The 25,880-nt window shown below is 46.4% G+C and overlaps 1 protein-coding gene across 1 annotated transcript in view; it reads left to right on the plus strand.

The window, feature by feature from the left end:
* Positions 1-25,880, plus strand: part of DYNC1H1 (dynein cytoplasmic 1 heavy chain 1) — a 1,654,074-nt gene that overhangs the window by 168,787 nt on the left and 1,459,407 nt on the right. Inside the window, exons 19-23 of the mRNA XM_086937823.1 lie at positions 11,028-11,138; positions 11,239-11,448; positions 12,695-12,841; positions 13,095-13,261; positions 13,365-13,538. Coding sequence (XP_086793949.1) covers positions 11,028-11,138; positions 11,239-11,448; positions 12,695-12,841; positions 13,095-13,261; positions 13,365-13,538 — 809 coding nt within the window. The remainder of the gene's footprint in view (positions 1-11,027; positions 11,139-11,238; positions 11,449-12,694; positions 12,842-13,094; positions 13,262-13,364; positions 13,539-25,880) is intronic.

Genomic DNA, 25,880 nt, shown 5'->3' on the forward strand with positions numbered 1-25,880 from the left:
GCGTCGAGCGGTCGACGTCGACAGGCCAGGCGTCGGCGCTTGCCGTCGAGGCGACACCGCCGTTCGCTGTCGGCAAAGAGGAGACGTCCATCGTCGAGGAGGGCCTCGTCGTCTAGGTCGCCGTTGAGGCGCAGAAGATCGCCGTCGAGGCGCAGAAGATCGCCGTCGAGGCGCAGAAGATCGCCGTCGAGGCGCAGAAGATCGCCGTCGAGGCGCAGAAGATCGCCGTCGAGGCGCAGAAGATCGCCGTCGAGGCGCAGAAGATCGCCGTCGAGGCGGACGAGGTCGCTGTCGAGGCGGACGAGGTCGCCGTCGAGGCAAAGGCGTTCGACGCCGAGGAAGTGACGCTCGACGTCTAGGGGCCGACGCTCGCCGTCTGGTCGCCGTTCTTTGACGTCGAAGAGAGATGGAAGGAGACCTGACGCCGTGGGAGGTTCGCCTAGGTCCCAGGCTGGTAGAGAAGGGGGTTCGTCGGACTCTGTATATTCCGAGGTGTATACCCAGTCGGTGAAGGTGACTCCCCCCTCCTCCGTTGCCAAGGGGTTTCCCTCCGAGGAATCCCACTCCTCCTCCGTTGCCTCCTCCGCAACCTGGACCTGTGTTGCCAGTGAAGCCGCCTCCGATCCCACCGAGGTCGGCTTCGTTGCCTATTCTTCCTACGCCTCCCAAGGGTACGCCTAGACCGAAAGCCCCGACCAAGCCCAAGACACCCGCACCGGTGGAACCGGCTGATCGCCCTAGGCCGAGGAAGTCACGTTCTCGCTCCGGACGGAGAGGAAGATCTAGGAGTCGCCATAGATCCTCCACCAGATCAAGGCGTTGCCATAGGAGGCGGGGGTCTAGGTCCCGCACGGACTCTTCCAGGACCCGCTCCTACTCGCCGACCTTATCGGACTCCCCTGAGACCAGGGTTTCTCCGGTGGACGACATTGCCACATTCAAGGAGGTTCTCCTGAGGGGGGCGGCGAAGCTGGGTATCACGGTGACGGCTCCAACACCTACGATGTCCGTGATATTCGAAACGCTTCACAAGAAGCATTTGTCTCGCCCTCTTTTACCACTAGTACCTGGATTGAAGGAACCTGCAGAGGAGCTGTTCCTCACGCCAGCGGTGGTGAAGGCTGCTCCCTCCAGACTTCTAAAGAAGTACAGGGCCCCGGATTCTGACCCTGCCTTTCTGAGAGGAGATCCGGTACCGGATTCGGTGATATTAACGGCGGCCAGGAAATTACACTCTACCTCCCCGTCATCCACCGTGCCGCCAGATAAAGAAAGTCGATGGATCTACTCGGCTGGAAGGAAGGCGTGTGGGACCACTTCCGCAGCCATGAAGGCAGCCAGCGATACAGCTCTGCTGGGACGTTATGACCGGGCGCTGTGGGACTCCCTGCAACAGTTCGTGGAACTGCTACCAAGAGATACCAAGAGACAAGAGGGAGGACTTCCAAGAGATCCTCAAGGAAGGGATGCTGGTGTCCAATCAGCGCGGCTGCGGACGCTTCCCTGTTGGCTGCACATGGTTACTGCCATGGTATCAATCAGCGGCGACATGCCTGGCTCCGGCTCACGTCACTCAAGCCGGAGGCCCAGCAGCGGGTGGCCAATCTGCCCTTTTCCGGGGGAACATTGTTCGGAAAACACGCAGATGATGAGATGGCCCGCATGAAGGCGGAGGCGGAGACCTTTACGGCTGTGGGCTTGGAGAAGCCCAAAGAGAAGAAGTCCTACCGACCGTTCCAAAGACTGTTCGGTGCTCAAGGAACAGGACGGGGGCAGTCTTCGAGACAGCTGCAGCAACAACAGCAGCAGCAGTTCCGGAGACCCTTCCAGAAATGGCAAAAGGGTAGGGGGGGACAGCCGTCCTCCACCGCGAACAAGGGCCCGGCCGGGTCTCGACCCTGAGTGGTTACTTCACCTTCATCTGTTACCTGCTCCGGTGGGTCGAAGCGTTCAATTTTTTCTGGCAGAGTGGAGAAAAATTACTCCGGACAACTGGGTGCTGAGTATTGTTTGCAATGGATACTGTCTTCGGTTCATCAGCCCTCCTCCAGCGATCCCTCCGGTCAGCTCACGGTATCAACTAGGCGAGCTCCAGGCGGAGGCAGATATCCTGTTAAGGAAAAGGGCGATAGAAGACGTACCTCTGTCTCAAAGAGGAAGAGGTCTGTACTCCCGGTTCTTCCTGGTTCGCAAGGACAAGAACGAGTTCAGGCCCATCCTGGACTTGCGTCAGGCAAACAAGTGGATTCGCATAGAAACGTTTTGCATGCTGTCGTTGCATCAGATTTACCCTCAGTTGCAGCGGGTAGATTAGCTTTGTGCAATAGACCTACAGGATGCGTACTTCCATGTGCCCATTGCACACAAACACAGGAAGTTCCTGCGATTCCAAGTCGGCGCCAATCACTATCAGTACACAGTGCTGCCATTCGGACTGAAGTCTGCGCCAAGGACATTCTCGAAGTGCATGGCAGTGGTAGCAGCACACCTCAGGTAGAACAAGGTGTTTGTCTACCCGTACCTGGACGATTGGTTGATCAAGGCCTCCTCCTTCTCAGAAGCTCAGGCACACTTCCAGAAGACGTGTGTTCTCTTGAACAAGCTGGGGTTGCACATCAACATGTCCAAGTCTGTCCCGATCCAGTGCATTCAGTACTTAGGAGCCACCATCAATACGCTGTCAGCAAGCGTGTCTCCTTCGGAGGAGCGACGGCGATCGATCCTTCGGAAGGCTCAGGCTCTTATGACCGCTCCATCTACAACAGTGAGGACGGTGTCTTCTCTACTGGGGTCGATGGCCTCTTGTATCTTCCTCACGCCTCATGCACGGCTACACATGAGACCACTGCAGGAGTGCTTGGAGGACCAGTGGGATCAGAGGAAAGGATCTTGGGATGACAAGATACAACTGTCGCTGCATGCTCTTTAGTCCCTGAAGTGGTGGTGTTCAGCGGAGAATCTCCTCAAAGGGGTTCCCTTCCACAAGGACATTCCTACTCAGACTATCGTGACGGATGCGTCTCTCCACGGCTGGGGAGCGCATTCGGGAGACTTACAGATTCAAGGAACGTGGTCTCTGATGGAGTCCACGTATCACATCAATTTCCTGGAACTCAGAGCTGTTCACTTGGCGCTGAAGGCCTTTCATCCGTCCTTCCAGACCAGCTCTCTGCTTGTACAGATGGACAATACGACCACAATGTATTACCTCAACAAGCAGGGGGGCTCGAGATCGCGCACTCTGTCTCAGGAGGCGCAGACTATCTGGCACTGGCTTCTGGCCAGAGGATTGACGATAACGGCTATTCATCTACCAGGTGTGCAGAATGTTCAGGCAGACGCACTGAGCAGACTGATTCAGGAAAACCACGAATGGGTCATAAACGACGAAGTACTAGGAGAAGTCTTCGCAAGGTGGGGGACTCCAGACGTAGATCTGTTCGCCACCGCCGAAAACCGCAAATGCCGAGACTTCGCCTCCAGGTACTACCAGCAAGGGACGCTGGGGAATGCGCTGTGGATTAACTGGTCGAACAGCTTTCTGTACGCTTTTCCACCTATTCCCCTGATTCCAGCGGTGCTCATCAAGCTGTCACTGTCCAGGGCACGGATGATCCTGATTGCCCCAGAATGGCCCAGGCAGTGGTGGTTCACGGACCTGCTTCAGTGGTCTCTCCTTACGCACATACAGCTGCTGTGCAGGCTGGACCTTCTCTTGAAGTTCGGGGGGCAGATGTTGCACCCCAACCTCTCGTCTTTGAGTTTGGCGGCATGGCTCCTGAGATAGTGCAATATGGCCACTTGAATCTGCCCGAAGATTGCATGGACATACTGAAGGAGTCTAAGCGACCTTCCACTCGGCCATCCTATGCTTACAAGTGGAAGGGGTTTTGTATCTGGTGTGCGTCCAAGAACTTTGACCCAACGACGTGCAAGGAAGATGCCATCCTTCCTTACCTTCTGCATTTGGCGCGGTCTGGCCTTAATGTTCATTCCATTAAGGTTCATCTCGCTGCATTGACTACCTACAGGAAATGCCCTTCACAGACTTCCTTCTTCCAGGTCCCTGTGATCAAAGATTTTTTGGAAGGCTTGAAGAAAGTGTTCCCTCCTGTTAGGCTTCCTTCTCCTACATGGGAATTGATTGTGGTGCTTTCTCGATTGATGAAAGAGCCTTTTGAACCTATTCATAAGGCTTTGTTGCAGCACCTGTCCTGGAAGGCGGCGTTCCTCGAGGCCATTACATCGTCCCGCAGGGTGAGTGAAATTCAGGCGTTGTGTTGCCATGAACCTTATACTGTATTTCATGCTGCTAAGGTTGTTATGCATACTCACCCTAAATTTTTTCCCAAGGTTATTTCTGATTTTCATGTCAACCAGACTATAACTTTGCCTACATTTTTTCAGAATCCTTCATCTCCAGCGGAAAGGTCCTTACATTCCCTGGATGTCAGGAGGGTGTTGAAATTTTATCTGGATAAGACCAAAGATATTCGTAGGTCAGACCAATTGTTAATCAATTATGGATCAGTCAGGACGGGTCTTGCGACCTCTTAAGCAGTCCATCTCTAAGTGGATTGTGTCCTGCATACAACTGTGTTACCAGAAAGCTAATAAGACCTTAGGAGGTAAACCTAAGGCTCATTCCACCAGGGGCAAAGCTGCCAGGACAGCTTTGCTCCGTAATGTTCCTATTGCAGAAATATGCAAGGCCGCCACTTGGAAGTCGGTTCATACCTTTGCTAAGCATTACTGTCTGGACACGGATGCCAGGGCAGATGCTCAGGTTGGACAGGCTTCGCTGCGGAATTTGTTCGCACAATAGTGGTGTTACTTTATTTTCTCCACCGCCGTTTTGGTGTGGGGATGGGCTTGCCATTCTATTCACTAGATTATGACTATACACAGAGATCCCCTACTACAGAAGGAGTAGTTTCTGTCCTGTAACTCCAGTTCTGTAGTAAGGGTATCTCTGTTATAGTCATAAACGCCCGCCCTCCTCCCCGGTGGAGAGATATTCATGTAAGGAATGCTACAGGTTTGGCGTGTTACGCCTTCAAAAAGAACTGAAAGTAAAAGGGACCTGCAGTGCATTCTGGGATACTGTGAAGTTCTGGAAAGTTCTCTTAAAGGCACAGTATCCTGTTTTGAGCCACATAATGGCAGCCTATAGGGCTTGTCTGTCCATGTCCTCCTCTCTATCATTCCAGAGGGTTTTTGCTGCTGAGGCAAGGGAAATCTGGACAGGCTTTGCTGTTTGTGGATTTTTTTAGTGGAATTTCTAGTTGAAGTACTGGACAGTGTAGCCTGGTTATAGGCTGCATTATCTGTCTTTAAATTCTCTCTTAAGTGTCTGTGCAGTTCTGCATTTTTTTCGACACTTTAAGAGATTATTTTTGATTGCTCCGGGGTCCACGCACATGGGCGGGACTATTCACTAGATTAGGACTATAACCGAGATACCCCTACTACAGAACTGGAGTTACAGGACAGAAACTACTCCTTCCTAACGTGGAAAGTGGCTTTTTTAGTGGCGATTACATCCCTTAGGAGAGTTAGTGAGCTACAAGCCCTAACTATTCAGGAGCCATTCATACAAATTCATGCAAATAGGGTAGTGCTACGTACAAACCCTAAATTTATGCCAAAGGTGGTATCCCAGTTTCACATCAATCAGACCATAGAACTGCCAGTGTTCTTCCCAAATCCAGATTCAGTGGCAGAAAGAGCTCTGCATACCCTAGACGTTAAAATAGCTCTCCTGTACTATATAGACAGGACAAAACTTTTCAGGAAAACTAAGCAACTCTTTGTTGCCTTTTCACCACAGCACAAAGGCAACCCCATTTCCAAATCGGGTATAGCCAGATGGATTGTTAAGTGCATACAAATTTGTTATCAGAAAGCTAAACGCACATTAACAGTTCCCCCAAGAGGGCATTCAACACGCAAGTTAGGGGCATCCATGGCTTTCCTGGGAAACATTCTTCTAGAAGACATATGTAGAGCAGCCACATGGACTATCATACATACATTTACCAAACACTACTGCGTAGATGTACACTCCAAGCAGCTGTAGGACAGGCTGTACTCAAGACTTTTTCAGGCTGCTGCAGCTGGCACGGGCAACCACCGCTAAGGGGGAGACTGCTATACATTCTATGCACAGATATGAATTCAGTAGCCCACATGCCTCGAACGGAATATGCTACTTACCAATATGCATCTGTTCTTGGCATGTAGGGCTGCTGACATTCCTATTGCCCTCCCTCCTCCCCGGTGCCGGTCGCAGCTGTAGCACTCAGAATTATCCTATAGCATGGACATCACTTACTGTATCATACTCCATCCCTGCCACAATGGCGAAAACAATCTGAGGATGGAAAGGATGCCCATGCGTACTGTAGTCCGGGGGAGGAGCCACCTATCTCGTGATACTTCGAAGACTCTTCCAGGACAACAATGTGCAATCATCCGAACTCAACACTAGGCAGCGATCTATGCACAGATATGAATGTCAGCAGCCCTACATGCCAAGAACAGATGCATACTGGTAAGTAGCATATTCCATACAATGTTATACCAGTAAAAATACACATACATTTATACACATATAGTGGGAAAAATAATAAGGAAAATGCTTCCAATTAAAAGTAAAAATGAGGTGAGTACATTAGTCAAAGAATCAAATCAGACTCCAAATCCTATGCTAATATTGTAATTGGAGTAGTTGTATTCCAGAAACTTAATGTTTCACAGCTCAAAATGCATCGACGCGTTTCGGTTTGGCACTTGTTTTTAAAGCCAACACCTTCTTCAGGATTAAAAATTCAATTCCCACAACTCATAAAAATCTGAAACAAGAAATATAATACATAGCATAAGGTACAGATAATAATAAAAAGTACACTTTTACATCATTATTTACAATATCGCTCCTATATAGGGTGCTCGAATCTGAGACAAAACTTTCAATCATTCTATTCACTATCAAGAAAAAAGATTTATAAATATATATCAGTTGCATAGCAATCAGAACAGATAAACACTAGATCACAAATCTCAGTGCTTCATGGCCATTGAACCCCTTAAGATTATTACACAGAGGAATAAGGGACAACTTCACTATACATTCACTGTAACCCCATATCAGTTCTACAGATATTTTCAACCAAGGATGACCAAACTTGCATCGTAGCGGCTAGGTTTTGGCAAGAGGTATTTATTTTTCTATAATGATCCTGCCTAACATTATTAACAGAAATAATTTTTTACCTTTAGGCGGGTCAGACAGAGACCTCAAACCTTCAAACTTATCCACGATACCACATAATGGTTATCTAAACATTAAAGTTAAAAAAGTACATTTATATTATACTGTACATCAGTAATTACAACATACTCTTATTGAGAATTAAAAGATTTCTTACAACTTACACACCTAATTATAATTTGTGGCTCCTATTGACTTCAAAATAGGCACAGTACGAGGTGATGAGTGAATATGCTTCCCATTTACCTATGTAGGGGATAAAGGGATTCCATTTAGTCCATTAAAATAGGACATATGATTGCTGTGTTAATACTAAGGCGATAAATCAGTAACTCTTATGTACGACTTGTTTGGCAGAAAACCCTACACAGCAAACATAATGAGTAGATACTCATAAAAATGGTTCAAAATTAAAGCAAATTAGCACATATTCCATTATGCACATGGCATCAGTATGGCTTTCATACACAGTCACAGCGTGACAGATACTAGATACGGTATCAGCTTCATCAAATACAATCGAAAATGAAACCAACGTCTTCATTCAAGCAGTCGAACCATCAAGGAATATCGCTATTGTTCATATATCATCCCACCATTAAGTGGTGACTACGGGGAGGTTGATGAAAAAATACAACACGGGCAATTGAATACATTCATTTGCTTTCGTTATATGAATTAGCAGCAATAATGAGCATATCCCTAAAACTAGCAAATCACGAGTTCATAGTTCTATGAACTGGTGATTTGCTAGTTTTTTCTTTTTTTTGTCATAATTTGGTTGCACTGCTTGAATGAAGACGTTTCAGTTTCATTTTAGATTGTATTTGATGAAGCTGATATCGTATCTAGTATCTGTCACGCTGTGACCGTGTATATGAGAGCCATACTGATGCCATGTGCATAATGGAATATGTGCTCATTTTCTTTAATTTTCAACCATTTTTATGAGTATCTACTCACTATGATTGCTGTGTAGGGTTTTCTGCCAAACAAGTCGTACATAAGAGTTACTGATTTATCGCCTTAGTATTAACACAGCAATCATATGTCCTATTTTAATAGACTAAATGGAATCCCTTTATCCCCTATATAGGTAAATGGGAAGCATATTCACTCATCACCTCGTACTGTGCCTATTTTGAAGTCAATAGGATCTACAAATTATAATTAGGTGTGTAAGTTGTAAGAAACCTTTTAATTCTCAATAATAGTAGGTTGGAATTACTGATGTATAGTATAATATAAATGTACTTTTTTTAACTTTAATGTTTAGATAACCATTATATGGTATTGTGGATAAGTTTGAGGTCTCTGTCTGACCCGCCTAAAGGTAAAAAATAATTTCTGTTAATAACGTTAGGCAGGATCATTATAGAAAAATAAATACCTCTTGCCAAAACTTAGCCGCTAGGATGCAAGTTTGTTCATCCTTGGTTGAAAATATCTGTAGACCTGATATGGGGTTACAGTGAATGTATAGTGAAGTTATCCCTTATTCCTCTGTGTAATAATCTTGAGAAGGGGTTCAATGGCCATGATGCACTGAGATTTGTGATCTAGTGTTTATCTGTTCTGATTGCTATGCAACTGATAAATATTTACAAATCTTTTTTCTTGATAGTGAATAGAATGATTGAAAGTTTTGTCTCAGATTTGAGCACCCTATATAGGAGCAATATTGTAACTAATGGTGTAAAAGTGTACTTTTTATTATCTGTACCTTATGCTATGTATTATATTTCTTGTTTCAGATTTTTATGAGTTGTGGGAATTGAATTTTTAATCCTGAAGAAGGCGTTGGCTTTAAAAACAAGTGCCAAACCGAAACGCGTCGATGCATTTTGAGCTGTGACACATTAAGTTTCTGGAATACAACTACTCCAATTACAATATTGGCATAGGATTTGGAGTCTGATTTGATTCTTTGACTAATGTACTCACCTCATTTTTAATTGGAAGCATTTTCCTTATTATTTTTCCCACTATATGTCTATAAAAGTATGTGTATTTTTACTGGTATAACATTGTATACTATGTTTCTTAATATATTGAAATAAACTGTACACCTTTTAATTTATTATTATTGTTGTTATTAATTTGCTCCATATTTGCTGATTAAACTTATATGTGTGAAATGATGTGAATATAAGAGTTGGCTACTTGTAAGTTCACCCAAAGGGGAAACTTTTTTGACAATTTACCATGCCTCAATGCCCTGCCAGTCGAAAGCTAGCATCTAGTAGTTCTAAAGGGGGCAAAAAGTGGGGGGACAACTGCAAAACAATTCCAGTTTCCTACAGGGAACTTAATTTACCCTTGACATTTCTCATATGTCTGCTCCTTGAGCTGAAGCATAGGTACTCACTACGACTCCTGACTTTGACACCGGTCTTCCAAATTACTATTGCGTCAGCTTGTTGCGTGAGTGAACTACAAGCACTTTCACCAACACCTACTTTTTGCTAAACAAATTATTGCTGACCACTTGGGCAGCTTTCTTACCCAAAATATTGACTTTCCTCCCACTTTAGGCAATCCATCACTCCCAACGTTCTTTGCTCTCTCTCGCCTCTCAAAAGAGGAGGAGAGGCCCAATTGTTTGGACCCCTTATTAGACTTTATCTTTTAGGTAGATCTTAACAAGGGTCATTAGGAGGACAATCTGTTTTTTTTTTTGTGGGGTTCTCTTGCGGAAAGAAAGGAAGGCTGTCCAGCAAAGGACCATGTCGCGGTGCATAGTCTTCTGCATTAAGATCTACTACACATTGCCTAGAAGTAGCGCCCAGAAAGATTGAGCATGTTCAATCAGGTCTAAGGCTCCTGAGAGTGCCTGTCGTCTGATGAAGCGGAAAGGGGAAAATTTGAAATTGAAGTCTGTGCTTATGTGGGACTCTGCTCCATCACTGCTGGTTTGGTGTGGTGTGGCCTCTTATCATTTTAAAAAGCTCCAAGCTGATATTCGGCACACTGTGACATATGATTGCTCACACTCCACATCTGAAGGCATGCATCTGAATCAGACGTCTGCGAGTAGGTGTGCTGCTCATATGCAGCTTCACTCTGATCACTTTTGGGACCATATGGAGCCAACCTGGAGCAACATGGTGCCACCTAGCAGTGCAAAAGTGCACCAATCTGAAAAATCTCCAGAATTAGTCCAGCGCTTGGGGAATAGTCTAAGGTGGGGAAATCCATAGTTAAAGTATCCATCAGAAAGTGCATTAGCGATGTAATTCACTTTTTTCTTTTTTCTTCAAACAAAAGAATTTACGCAGTGTGGAATCTATGGAAATTATTCTATTATACTTGTAGAGAAAGTCCAAGCATGTGGCATACAGTTGGATTGAGAACCCCCACAAACTTCTACAGGACAGTTGAGAACGGTTGTATCTCCACTCCAAGCAGTCACATAGGCTGAGCGAAAGAAGTCTCTTGTCCTCATTGATTCTTTACTAGAAGTAGCATGATGCACTCCTGGAGTTGTGCCATTGTGTGACAAGACTCATATGGCGTGTTCAGTGTTATTTAGAGAATACTTAATGGCATAAGAGGCTACTGTATCAACTGAATTTTTCATGATCTGCAATTTGTGACCTGGTTTTTGGCGTTACTTTTCACCTTGCTGCACTTTATTGTGTAGGAAAAATATTACATTTTATATTAAAGTACTGCATGAAGAAAGCAAGCGTTCCAAAGGATACCACGATTTGTATAATTTATAACTATAAATATGCTTTATATTTTTCTGCAGTTGAGGCAAAGTTTGGATGGCCTGTTGAATCAGCTGAAAAATTTCCCAGCTCGTTTAAGACAGTATGCTTCATATGAATTTGTGCAGAGGCTTCTAAAAGGTTACATGAAGGTATTTTAAAAGTTTCTTGCATTACTTCATTCTTTGCTTTAAGTAAACTTACTGTGTCTGGTTATGTGCATGATTCCTTTGTTCATTATTTTTCTCAAAGGTAAATATGCTTGTGATTGAACTGAAATCGGAGGCTCTTAAAGACCGTCACTGGAAACAGCTGATGAAGAGACTTCACGTGAATTGGGTGGTATCGGAGTTAACCCTGGGACAGATCTGGGATGTGGACTTGCAAAGGAATGAGGCAATTGTCAAAGATGTCCTCCTTGTTGCTCAAGGAGAAATGGCATTGGAGGAATTTTTGAAACAGGTTTGTACATTTGTTGAAACATTTATTTAGCCTTTTAGTTGATAGTTCTGGGAGATGCCCGATTTCTGCAGTGTTTGGAAATGTATCTCCTAATAGAACAGATAATTTAATCTTTTGAGTCTAAACACAGTTCAGACACCTCTTCAATCATTTGATGATGGATTAAACCCAGATCAGTTGACTGGGGGTGGGTGCTTGCATTGTTTAACACCCCGTCCATCATACCCTTTGGTTTTGCTTTGACCTCTTCAATCCTGCCTGCTTGTTCGCGCTTTATTGCATTTATTTAGTAAAGATGGCAACTTTAGTTTCAATATAACATTGTTAGTCTGCAATTTTCAAGAAAGTTCTTAGAAAGACTGCTGGAATGTGCAGTGTGCTCTCGAGCCTGGCAGGTAAAAAAGAGTCACTCAGGAAATTGTGGTGGCCATGGAAGTCTTGTGTTTTTACTGACTGATCTAGAGTTACTGGCCATCGGAGATCCGCCTTCAAGATGCTTTAATAATTTTGAGCTTGAAGCAGTATCTTTTGCACAAATACAGAGAGCACTGGGAAAAAAGATGTGCCAAATTCTCTTGGAGTCAGTGACACCACATGGGTATGAAGCTTGCAGGGTTGCATTGACTTCAGATAATCCAATAAAACCAGTTCGTCATTGAGGCTGTTCCTTGTCCCATGCTCCTGCCTTTGAGTGACCTATTCCCACTTATCCTCCAGCTTGCCAAGTACTGCATAATCACAGCTCTATACTCAAGTGGCACACAGGTGTGATGAGAGTGCAAACACTAGAGATATTAAACATGATAATTGATCCAAGTATTCTGCCCTTTGCAAGGTTTCTCATTCTTACACTGTCCAGTTTCACGTACTCTGTTACAGATGCAGTGTAAATTTGTGTAGCCTGGAACGCCTATGACTGTGTTGTACCTAAAGATGCTTGTATATTGAAATTGCCTTGCAAACGTAAAAAGCAGGAGTGGGTGGTGTTAAAGAAATGGAGGAGGAAGAGTGCATGGCAATTTTGAAATGTGTTTAGTATGGATTCAAGTTCATCCTCCTTTTTGAAGTGTACTTAAATGAAGCCCAATACGACCTTCCTCCCCAGTGGCTGAACTTGATTAGGAATTCATTTTACCTTCTTGTACTGGCAGAAATGCTCTGATGTTGAGAACTTTTGTCTTCTACATGCACCGGTTTCAGTAAATAGCGTTATGCAATGTATTCTCCTACTGTTTTTCTCTTTTAGATCCGGGAAGTGTGGAACACATACGAGCTTGATTTGGTCAACTATCAAAACAAATGTCGCTTGATTCGGGGTTGGGATGATCTGTTCAACAAAGTCAAAGAACACATAAACAGTGTTTCTGCAATGAAGCTGTCTCCATATTACAAGGTATAATTTCTCCAATTAAAATTTTGTGTATTTGCTTTTAGTTTTTTTATTCTCTAAGATGTTTTCCTCCTTTTTCATTGTCATTTTTCCAGCTTGCTGCACTTCTGATATTAGGCACTGCTGCAATGCATCTAAAACTTCTTGTGCGTTGCCCTACCCTTGTACTTGTGCATTTTTTGCTGGATAAATGATCAAATTTCCATGTACAGGTATTGGATGCCGGTTTCTAAGTTTGTAACCTTTTCTTTTGTAGGTGTTCGAGGAGGATGCTCTCAGTTGGGAAGACAAACTGAACCGCATTATGGCACTGTTTGATGTATGGATTGATGTTCAGAGGCGCTGGGTTTATCTGGAGGGAATCTTTACTGGTAGTGCTGATATCAAGCATCTTCTACCAGTTGAAACACAGCGATTCCAAAGGTACAGTGTGTGTGTGTATTTATATGTATATGTGTGTATTTTAGCTGTAGTTCACACATCTCTCACACTAAAAAAATATATATATTTTGCATTTGACGTGCAGCATCAGCACAGAATTTTTGGCTCTGATGAAAAAAGTATCCAAATCTCCACTTGTGATGGATGTCCTGAACATACAAGGAGTGCAAAGGTCGCTGGAGCGGTTGGCAGATCTGCTTGGCAAGATCCAGAAAGCTCTGGGAGAATACCTAGAAAGAGAGAGGTCGTCTTTCCCTCGGTAAGTCTAAGCAAGGGCTATACCAAATATTTTCATAATTAAAAAGCAAGTGCCGTTCATAGCTTTACATTAGAAGAGATTGAAGATTATAGCTAAGAACCAGCTTGTTTGAGGCATGTGTGCTGTATATACACATGCTTTGCATACTCCTGCCATCTAGTGTTGGGTCCGGATGTTTGCAACTTATTTTTCTTTGAAGAACTATTTCCTAGTCACGAGGCAAGGTGACTCCTATTTTCGGTGATAGTGTGCATGGTCATAGACTCCATTGTTAAATTTTTTTTTCTGCCATCGGGTTCGGACGTGTATTGCTGCACTCCAGTTCGAAACCGTTCTTTTGGGTTCCACTTGATACGCAATCCTCTCTCCGAAAAGGACTCGGAGCTCGAGATAAACCTCGATGGCGAAGAACGGTCACAGGGACAAGGTGATATGAGTACCACTTGCCCCCACAAACTATTCCGAAGAAACACAAGGGTTTAGCACCACCACTGCCTTCTGGTCAAGGTCGGCACCAAGATGAAGTTTCTGACGCCCTGCCTCCAGGCTCCGGTCTGAAACACCAAGTCAAGCCTTCTGACTCGGTACTGCGTCGTCATAAAGTCCTCCTCGTAACCAAAGCCATCCCGTTCCAAACACTGAGGATTGCCAAACAACCTTCGGAGCCGAAACCTTCTGCGCCGAAAGTCCAGTGTTCGAGGCATATGAGCTGCAGATCGTACACTTTTGCAATAGATCGCCACCTGGTGTTGGGCTCGGATGATTGCAGGTTGTTGTCTTCTTGGAAGAAGTCTTTGTACTCACAAGATAGGTGACTCCTCCCTTGGACAATACTGCGCATGGTCATCGACTCCATCCTCAGATTGTTTTTTTCCGCCACTGGGTTCGGATGAAAGTTTTCCGCTCCGGCTAGAAAAGAATTTTTCAGCAACTTCGGAGCGTGAGACTTTATTTAAACATTTTCGACATCGAATAAACTTTTCGACATCACCAGCTACATTCTGGTGCGTCGTCGGGGGCAGTTGGGCCTATCGGCGCCGTAAGGCCTATGCCTCATGGACAGCACTCCATTCAAGAGATGCCCGGTATGTCGAGCAAAATTCCCTCATAGCGACCATCACGAGGTCTGCAACCTCTGTCTATCGCCGGAACACGACGAGTCGACCTGCACAGCCTGTGCATCCTTCTAATCGAAGAAGACCATCCGGGATCAGAGGGCACGTTGACACGAGATGAGGAGATCAGCGCCAGCACCACAGGCCATCTTTGAGGAGGAGATTGTCGGAGAAGACTCCTTCAGGGACGAGGATCCACTCGAAGATATCTCGGAGGACGAGGCTCCACTAGTCGCTGAGGAAGACTCGCCTGATCATATCGGGGGCAGAGGACTCAGACGACTCGATTCCATCTCGGCAGCCTGTGAGTACTCTTGCCCCTGCACAACATACACTACCCAAGCCAAAGGCAGCGGTCGGCACTCCGCCCATGGGGCCCAGTCGAGACCGAAATCTACCCTCAGAAACCGAAGAAAAAGACTACACCTTCCGGTGCCTCGGCACCGACGAAACCACATGTGCCAATTCCACCTCCTCCATTGGCACCGAAACATCCTTCGACACCGAAGGACTCTTCGACATCGAAGCCAAGATGCCCTTCGGTGCCCAAAGGCAAAGATCCTTCGGCATCCAAACCAAAAGACACATCAGTGCCGAAGCCAAAAACTGTACCAGATCCGAAAGCTTCGACTCCGAAACCTTCCGGTTCCAAGAATAAAGATGGTAAGTCAGAGTCCGGCGCCGCAGGGCCAACGAGACCGGTCTCCACGCCGAAATCTCCAACATCGGTACCAAAGACTCCAAGGCCTGATACAGAGACTCCTAAACCCTCTAACAAGCCTACCAAGCCGAAACCACCTTCGGCACCGAAAAATTTGCCACAGGACTCGATAACTCCTCCTGAAGCAAAAAACACAAAGCAACCCTTATCGGCACCGAAAAAATCGACGCCGAAGAAGATTGTAGAGGAGGAAGAACTGTTTAGACCAGATCCTAAACAAAGAAAGGTCCATATCAATCCAAAAACTAGACATGTGGAAGCAATTCCTCACTGTTGTATTTCTATCTAGGACCCGAATTCGATATTCCCGATTCATGCCGTTATGTGGTTATAATTAATAATATCCTTCTAAAGGCATAAGAATCATATCCATATTCAGTAATAGCCCATGCAGTCCAAAACACAGCACGGCTACTCCCATAGACTCCTAGAAAGCACAACTCATTCTTTAAACAAACCAAGCCTCCAGCAGCCCGGGAATTCCCCCCTGCTTCTGTTTTGATTTGGACAAGAACTCCTAGAGTCCAGAAAGAACTGTTAGTTCTTGGTGACTTCTTATTTCCAACCTTACGTCCAACCCGGCACCTTTCAGGTATAAATATACCATTGTTGCCTTAAGCAAACACACGGTGCTTGGGAGCAGAGCAACGTTCTACTTGCCCGGGTGCCCAGCTGTTATGAGAGCAGACGGAGACCGCCCCACCCCTTGACGCACTGAGAGAGACGCTGTCTTTTTCTCCAGCCAAGAAAATCCAGCTCCGGTGTTCCCAAGTAACCCTGGCGGGTTGCTGGGAGATCGAGTCCTGAGAAGCGAGATACAAGACCTCCTTCATTCTATGACCAAGGTACGGAACTGATTACAACCTTAGAGAGAATTCTTGATTCCGATACTTGGCAAAACTTAAACTTAAAACTGCAACTTACTTACTCCTTCCCACGTATTAGGCTTAGGTCAGTTACACTGGGGTAGGCGTATCTTAGAAGCACCAGTTGAGTTCGTTAGTCAATGTTTTTATGTATGGATATATTTGATCCATTTTAAAGTATCATATGGCTAAGAAACCATATCTATGCTTTTACAGTATTATTTCATAATACTACTCTTACTGTACGCAATTTACTTTACAATGAGTATTGCAATTGTGGCAATTCATTTCTTTTGCATGAGAAAGAAGACTGCTCAATAAAATAACGCCTTTTATTGAAAACGCCAGTCTCTCTATTTCTCTGCAATCTGGTGGAACTAAGCATGCACGATTGACTGAGTGAAATAGTTGTCTATTGTTTCACACGACTCTGAAGATACACTCTTTATTCTGGGGGAGCAAAGTTGTCATGTTTATGCGGTTGTCAGAAGCTAATCCCTTCTTGTCTAAATCAGGACGGGTAACCCTTTCCTGAACATTCGAGAGTTTTTTTATTTTTTTTATTTAAAGACCTTTATTATTCAGAATCCAAGCTTGCCATACATTCAGATATATGCACATATTTGAAGTACTTGCGCACCGCCAACACTGAACAACATAATGAAATACACAGCCATACAGCCAGCATCCCGGAGGCCCGGCGGCGCGATGGTCATTTATCAGCCTTGGGAAACAGATAGTGGTCCCAGCCCGAAAACAGTGTGAGGTGCGCCATGACAACTTGTAACCATCTGCAGAACACTTGTGTCTAAGGTCTCTGGGAATAACGAAAGATCAAGAACTATTAAACCAACCCAACACCCCCCCACCCACCCACGAGTGTGCTTACGAGAGTGCCCATGTGTGCAAGTTCAGTTGGAGTACATTAGTTTGCCTAGGTGTTGCAGTACTTAGCCCCCAACCCTGGGGAGCCCACCCGCCCCCGATGGCTGTCTAGTCCCAACCCCAGAGGCACAAGGTGTTACCGTGCTGTCCCTGTCCAACCCCACCACCCCCACTCGGCAACCCCCTCAAAATAAGCTCTGTGGTCGCCTCGGCTCCTAGTCCATCGTGTGATCGGGGAGGTCCACCACTTCCGAGGTATCCGAACACTCCTCATCCCCTTTCTGAAGGTATTCTTGGTAAAGACCCCAAAAGTTTTTTGGTCTACTCCTGGGAGGCAGTAGCTCACTATAGAGTTCAGTTTGAGTACTGCAGTGTAGTAAATCCCCCCGTCCATCTTTTCTTGGTGGGAGAGGCCCCCTCATCCAACATCTCGCCACCAACCTCCTGGCTAACAGCAGTGCCATGTCAACTAGGCGACGCTGAGAGGGAGGGAGCGGCTTAGAGTAACCCAGGAGGGCTAATTCCGGACTGCAAGGCAGTTCCACGCCTAGGATCTGGTCAAGCTCAGAGAAAACTTCCACCCAGAAAGCCTGTATACCCGGGCAGTGCCATGCCATGTGAAGAAAGTCAGCTACTGAAGTATGGCAGCGTTCGCATTCCGCCGATGGCCGCAGGCCGAACATTCAAGAAAGTTTCTAGTGACCTCTGAGCTAGCTGGCAAAACTAATTAAATCTAACCGTCAGTAGATACCTAGATGACCTCAGTCCTACGTCTACACTGCTGTTTGTTATTCCAATGCGCAGAGCCTATTGGGAATATAGGAACTACACTATAGTACAAGAAGAGACCAGCAGAGACACCACTTCTACCTGTGGTTCCTGCCAAAAAGGATTGTGCAACTTCTCCAATGCACCCTTCCTCTCCTTCACCTTCTTCCTCACCTATTCCTCCTTATATTGAACCTATAGCTTCTCCTGTTCAATCTCCTGCATCACACCACACTGACGAGGAGTATGATCTAGGTGGGGGGAATGACGTACCAGAGCCACATGGATACCCTTTAGATGAAGATGTCAATCCAGAATATCCCAAGGATGATGACATATATGGTTTTCCACCACACAATGTGCCAGACATTCTTGATCCTCCGTACTACCCAACAAAACCTTCCCCTCCAGAAGATAGTATTAGGTTTTAATCATCTATTAAATAGAGCTGCCCTTTACCATGGGTTTCCAATGCAGACTGATGCCATTGATGAGGATTTTTTACTGGTTACAATTGAGCAGTCACAAAGGTCTACCCAAATACTACCCATGATCAAAGGAGTCATTAAACATGCTCCAGAAATATTTAAAGACCCGGTACGATGTAGGGTGTTAAATCCAAGAATAGAAAAGAAGTATAGACCAGCACCATCTGATCCAGTCTATATTAAGGGACGTATGCCACTAGACTCTTTGGTAGCGTCTAATCCACGTAAAAGAGCCAATTCCCAGACTTCTGGTGACACGCCCCTGCCTGACAAAGAATCTAAAGTTATTGATGCGTCAGGGAAACTGATTGCTGCGCAGGCAACAAACATATGGCACATAGCAAATACACAAGCCTTACTCTCACGCTATGACAGGGCTCACTACGACCAATTAGAAAAACTAACGGAGCACCTCCCAGATCAATACAAAGATCAGGCAGCAGAGCTCTTACAAGAAGGCAAATTAATATCCAATGCCTCAATTAAATGTGCACTAGATGTAGCTGACACAGCATCCAGAGCAGTCAATACTAGTGTTCTACTCAGACGACATGCGTAGTTACGCATTTCAGGTTTTAAACCAGAGGTACAGACTACTATTTTGAACCAGCCCTTCAATCAGAACCAATTGTTCGGGTCGGAAGTAGACAACACACTAGAAAAGATGAAGAAAGACACGGACACAGCTAAGTCTATGGGTGCATTACAATCCACACAGACCAGAAGTTCTTTTCGCCGCTCCTTTTATAGAGGAGGCTCTAAGCAAAACGACACAGATACATCCTCTTTTAAGACGCACACACAGACCTCCTCTGACAAAGGCTACTTTAGAGGAGGATACAGAGGCAACAATAACAAGGGAAGAGGTAGAGGTCACCCAGGCCCTCGTCACCAGCCGACTGGACTACGGCAACGCCCTCTACGCCGGTACCACCGCCAAGCTCCAGAAGAGACTCCAGCGGATCCAGAACGCCTCAGCCAGACTCATCCTCGACATCCCACGAACCAGCCACATCTCCGGACATCTGAGAGACCTTCACTGGCTCCCCGTCAACAAAAGAATCACCTTCCGCCTCCTCACCCACGCACACAAAGCCCTACACGACCAAGGCCCGAGCTACCTCAACAGCCGACTCAACTTCTACGCTCCCAAACGCCACCTCCGATCAGCCAACCACGCCCTCGCCGCCGTCCCCCGCATCCGAAGAGCGACGACAGGAGGAAGGTCCTTCTCCTACCTGGCCGCCAGGACCTGGAACTCCCTCCCTCCCGACCTGCGCCTGACCCAAGACCACCTCTCCTTCAGGAAGAAGCTGAAGACCTGGCTGTTCGAGCAGTAGCGGCACCCCCCCCCCCCCCCCCCCCCCCAGCGCCTTGAGACCCTACGGGTATGTAGCGCGCTTTACAAATGCCATTGATTGATTGATTGAGGTAATAACAACAACCGCTCCTCTTCCACTCCCAAACAGTGACTTCCCTCTGTCTCCCCTACAGCATTCCACTCCTGTGGGGGGCAGATTATCACAGTTCCTACCTGTCTGGAGTTCCATCACAACAGACAGATGGGTAAGACAAATTATCCAACATGGTTACTGCCTAGAACTCACAGCAACCCCCCCCAAACATACCTCTCAGGCAGCGTCCAATGTCCACAGAACATATAACTCTGCTTCAACAGGAAGTTATAGCACTTCTACAAAAGATTGCTATTCAAGTAGTTCCTTTAGAGGAACGTGGAACAGGAGTTTACTGCCTATACTTCCTAATTCCCAAAAAGGATGGGACACTAAGACCAATTCTCGACCTCAGGCCCCTCAACCATTGCATATAATCAGATCATTTTCACATGATCACTTTACAACAAGTACTCCCACTACTACAACAGGGAGACTTTCTTTCAACACTAGACCTAAAGGACGCCTATTTTCATGTTCCTATACATCCTGCGCACAGGACGTATCTAAGGTTTGTCATACAAGGACAGCACTATCAGTTCGAAGTCCTTCCATTCGGGGTCACAACAGCACCACAAGTGTTTACAAAGTGCTTAGCAGTAGTAGCAGCACATCTCAGAAGACAACAGATACATGTCTTCCCTTACCTCGACGATTGGCTCATAAAAGCAAAATCGTTCAACCAGTGTGTCCAACACATAAAACAAACAATTCAGACATTGCACGACTTAGGGTTTACAATAAACTACACCAAGTCGCACCTAGAGTCTTTGCACGTTCATCAGTATTTAGGAGCTACCATAGACACATCTACAGCTGTAGTGTATCCCAGTCCAGCTAGGATACAGAGCATTCAGACCTTAGTCTCCCTTTTTGAACACCAGCAGTCTCTCCAAGCCAGAGTGTTCATGAGTCTGATCGGCATGATGGGGTCTTGCATTTTCATAGTTCCTCACGCAAGACTGCAAATGCGCCCATTACAAGAATGTCTAGCACAGCAGTCGAATCAGGCTCAAGGTCCGCTCACAGACCTGGTGTTGGTAGACAGCCGTACATATCGCTCTCTGCAATGGTGGAACACCAAAAACTTGAACCTAGAACCTGTTCCACAGTGCTCACGACAGATGCATTCCTCACAGGATGCGGAGCCCATCTCTTACATTATACCACACAAGGCCAATAGAATAACCAACAAAGACAGTTCCATATCAACCATCTAGAGCTGCTAGCAATTTTCCTAGCACTCAAAACGTTTCCGGTACAAGTACGAAACAAAGCTGTCCTAATACGGACGGACAATATGACAGCCATGTATTATATACAAAAACAGGGGGGGGACACACTCTCTGCAACTGTCCCAGCTTGCTCAGAACATTTGGAAATGGGTCATTCCTCAAAACATACACCTGACAGTAGAACACCTTCCAGGAATTCACAATCCGATAGCAGATCTGTTGAGTCGTCGGTGACAACAGATTCATGAATGGGAGAAACACCCACAAGTTCTTCAACCATTCTTCCAAATGTGGGGGCATCCACAGATAGATCTGTCTGCCACCCACGAAAATGCCCAAAGTTCGCCCCCAGGTTTCCACACCTACGGTCGAAGGGGAATGCGATATGGATGAACTAGTCGGGCAGATTTGCGTACGCTTTTCTGCCTCTCCCACTCAATCCACTAGTAGTGCGCAAGCTCAGACAACAATCTCTCAAACTAATACTAGTGGCTCCCACATGGGCACGTCAGCCGTGGTTCACCACATTACTAGATCTCTCACTGGTTCCACATCAAAAATTACGACTCACGCCATCCCTGTTAACACAGAACCATGAAGTTGGCGTGCTGAAATTGGCTTGTGTTCTGTCTCAAAGCACATGGACAATCCCTTAGTTCTCATGGTGCTCAAGCGTGCACCACTCCCGTACAGCATAGCCTATCAAAAAATTTAGAGTGAAGGCAAGTAATCCACAGTAATCTGTTTTATTCCACTTATTAATCATTATTTTTAAAAGTAATGCAGACTCAGTGATTTTCTCGTGGTGACGTAGTTCACATTATCAAACTTGGTTTTTGTTGAATTTAACGATATGATTTAGGCAGTGGTTGCACTGATTGAATTGCATCGTCCCCAATGACTTGGCAGTATCTGTGTCTGCCTTGATGGTTTTGAGGGCCTCCTCTACATGACTGCCGAAAAGAGCTTTCCGGTCATATGGAAGGTCCAGTATCTTCTTTTGAACCTCTAGACGGAATGAGGTGGCTTTGAGCAATCCCGGTCTGTGCAAAACTGCACCTCCAGCCAGTTGGCTAAACCATGTCACAGTGACATCCATAGCTGAAGCTATTATCTCATTGGATGCCCCCTCTCCTTCATGCAGAATCTTTTTTGCTTCTTCCTTCACATCTTCCAGTAGTTGGTCGATATAGGAGGCAATGTCCGACAACATTTGGCAATCGTAGCGCCCTAGAATCGCTTTGATCTTATGCTCACAGCCCCTCCGGTGTTCGGAGTACTGTGGATGTCTTGCAATCTTACTCAACACAACAATAACTTTTTGTTCTGAAAAAAATATAAAAGCATAAATGTATTAAATAAATGTGGATCGCTAGGTTCGGCTGTTTTTTCCCCCTCGTCTTTTGTTGACCCCGTCTCTTATCTTCCTTTATATTTCTTTTTTGATAAAACTACATTCTAACATGTAACAACAAAACAATCCCCCCCCCATACTCGGCATCGCTAGTAAAACTCGTGTAAATAGTTCGGTTACCTCCTTATGGCCCGGTTGGGTACAGACATCCCAGTCAGAAGCAAACCTCCGGGAATCAAGGCAAATCACATAAAAGTACTATAGGGACCATTCATACCGCACCTGACATATTTAAAGATACAGCCAGGGCACGGGTAATCAATCCCAGGATTGAGAAAGTATAGGCAGCCCCTACAGACCCTACCTACTTCAGAGGACAGTTAATTAGACTCCCTAGTGGTGGCTGTAGGAGAGTAGGGTCTGCAATCCTATGATCACCCAGATTTTTTGCTTTTGTTTCACTGGTTTACGACTTTCTCTGGCTGTGGGCCTGCTAATCAGACCCACAGCCTAGCTGTTCTCTCACTAAATTGACATGTGTACCTTGGGTGCATTATCCAATTGGTACTGGGCCACCTTATCAGACCCTGCAACTCAGGGCATAGGTGTACCCAGGGCCTACCAGGGGCTGAAGCATGTATTATGCCACCCCTGGCAGACCATCTAAATCTGACACAACTGGCTGCACGACAGCTGGGGCAAGGTGGTGTAATCACCCTTTGCTTTAGATATAGTATACCTATATCTAACCCTAAAATGGACACACAGATTCCTATCAGTCACTCCTATGGCAGGCCTTGACAATCCTGAAGGCAGAGTGCTTGGAATCGTGTGAGATGGTGCTCTGGCATGAGCTGAGCCCGTTTGCAGCTTGCGGAACCAAGTCCTAATAGCTGTTCCATGATAACGCATACCATATACTCTTAAGTGCATTATAATCCTCGCGGTTAAATGCTATCTTTGGTATCGCTTTATCAAAACATGTCGAGTAAGGTGTCATACGAATTGGAATACTAACCCCTCGCCAATTCTGGCGACGGGGTTAGCATTCCACCCTTCTAGAGGGACACGACATGTATGTAACTGTGAACCCCGGTTAAAGTTAACTCGAGCCTCAGCATCACAAAATGGATGCTGCCACCAGACACGAGTCTGACCCCCTGCAGCTGGGATTCCTTCCAGCGAGGGGAGCTTGGACAAAGGGTTTCCTGTCAGGGGCGGTGCTAGCACCATCCCAGACAGGGTTTTGTGTATCCTGGGTAGGCAGGGCTTTACAGGAAGGTGACTGCAAGTGGCACCCCGGTGCTCACTACGCATCTGCCGGCTAGAACCAGTTCCAGGGGCACACCAGCCCCTGGCCTGGGGAAAGTCCGGCATGGGAGAGGGGTGTAACCACCCCCCTTCCTGGTCCCACCCCTAGGGCAGGACCTAGTCGCGTACCCACCCCTTTCTTTAGGATAAAGGCAGGAGCGGGGACCCTTCCAAATTAGATCATCTTTGAATCAAGAAACTACTTTCTACGAAAGGAACTCTCTACTTCTTCTCAAGATTTCTCCCTTGTGGCTAAGGAGTAGTCACCCTGCATCCGCAGGCACCATCTAACAACTCTGCGGTTTGCTGCACGTCCTTCCTCTGGAATCCGACCGACCAGCACGACGAGACCCGGCTTCCCTGGCACCTCTGACCTCTACCTACCTCTACAGCTAAGCTGATAACCGTAGGTGCGACGAGACCTCGAGGGACCGGCCATCATCCAACTGCACGACTTCTATCCAGCACGACTGCCGAGGGATCCTCTGGTGAGCGCTTTGGGGTCCGAGAAGCCCCTACCCTGAGCAGCTCCAGCACCGAAGTCCAGTCCCCCAGCATCCACGAGATCTGCGTGGGGCCCTACTGCTTTTTGGCTGCTCACCGCGTTGTCTGGCTACTAGCCCGCTGGCTTGTGGCCTTCCCGGCGACGACCAACGACATCACCACTGCTAGTCTGGTTGCTCCAGACTGGCCCTTGCTCCCTTCCAAAAGAGGAGCACCCCGGACCCTCCTGGTCCACTCCAGACGCCATTTTATGTCCACCGCGTGGGCTTGAATTTGCCAAGACTTGTTGCCCCAATCCTGGGTCCAGCGACGTCGACAGCATCAACCATCGTGGGACAGCTCGCACATCCATCCTGGTCGCCGACAACACCTCCTGGTCCGTGAGACTGCAGAGCCCAGTGTCGCCCACTCACCTGGTCGAGGTGACTTCGCCCGGTGCCATCCTGGTGCCCACACAATCGCTGGCTAGTGATTAAGAACTTGGTCCCCTCTGCTTTCAGGTGTCATCCATCTTCGATCCATCTTCGATCCAGGCTTGGATCCATCGAACAATCTTCACTGGTCGCCTGCCAGCAACTTCTTTCTTCAGGCTCCTGGTTCGTCAACGAGGATTCCCGACGTCTTTTCAGACCTATGCAGCCGCAGCCCCTGGGCTAGGTAACTTCGGTATTTCGGTGCCCCAGCATAGCCTCACTATCCAAGGGTCCAGATCCACTGTCGTTTTCGACTTACCTAGTCGGGTTCGCCCGAGAACACTAACTTAGCTTTTATTAGCTCCCATAGACTTTGTCCCGCATCCCGCGTGAGAGTGCACACTCTGCACCCGAGTCCCCTAGGCCTCCTACTAGTAATCTGAAGGTTCAGTAACGTAGTCCTAGCGATTCCAAAGCCTATTAGTCCAGTACTTACCTGCTAGTAATTTCGCATTCCACTTTTAGAGTATATGGTTTTTCGTGCCCCTCGGGCATTTGTGTAAATTGTGGAACTTGAATTATTTTCATAAGAGTTTTGTTGTGTGCTTAGTACCCTGTCCTCATAAAGAGTACAGGGCTGTTGTGATCTAAATAAATACACTGTTTATTTTTCATAACACTTGTGTGGTGTCCTTTCACTTGGTGTTCAAGGGGTATATGTGATGGTATAACCGCTAGCTTAACACGCCCTCTAGAGTTTAGCCCGAAGACTGCTCGTATCTATGCTACTAGGATAGCTGGTCTATAAGGTTGACTTACAACCAATCACCATAAGGGTTGTTTGGACTGATACATAGTGATCACTAGAATAGTGAACACTGATTATCAAGGCCAACTTCTCACAGTGGCTAATGCACGCAAAAGGGCCAACTCACAACGGGGGAAGCCCCTCTCCCGATAAGGAATCAAAGATACTAGAAGCCTCAGGTAAAAGGGTAGCAGCACAGGCCTCCAATTCATAGATTGCCAATACACAAGCTCTGCTAGCTCGTTACGACAGGGCACACTATGACCAGCTTGAAAGCTCAATGCAACACCTACCCGGGCTTTTAAAGCCCAAGCTGATGACCTTATACTGGAGGGAAAATTCATTACAAACGCCTCCATCAAATGTGCGCTTGATGCAGCAGGCACCGCAGCCAGGTCTATTAACACTAGTGTTTTACTA

This window comes from Lissotriton vulgaris, chromosome 9 (assembly GCF_964263255.1).
Source record: "Lissotriton vulgaris chromosome 9, aLisVul1.2, whole genome shotgun sequence".
NCBI classification, from domain to species: domain Eukaryota; kingdom Metazoa; phylum Chordata; class Amphibia; order Caudata; family Salamandridae; genus Lissotriton; species Lissotriton vulgaris.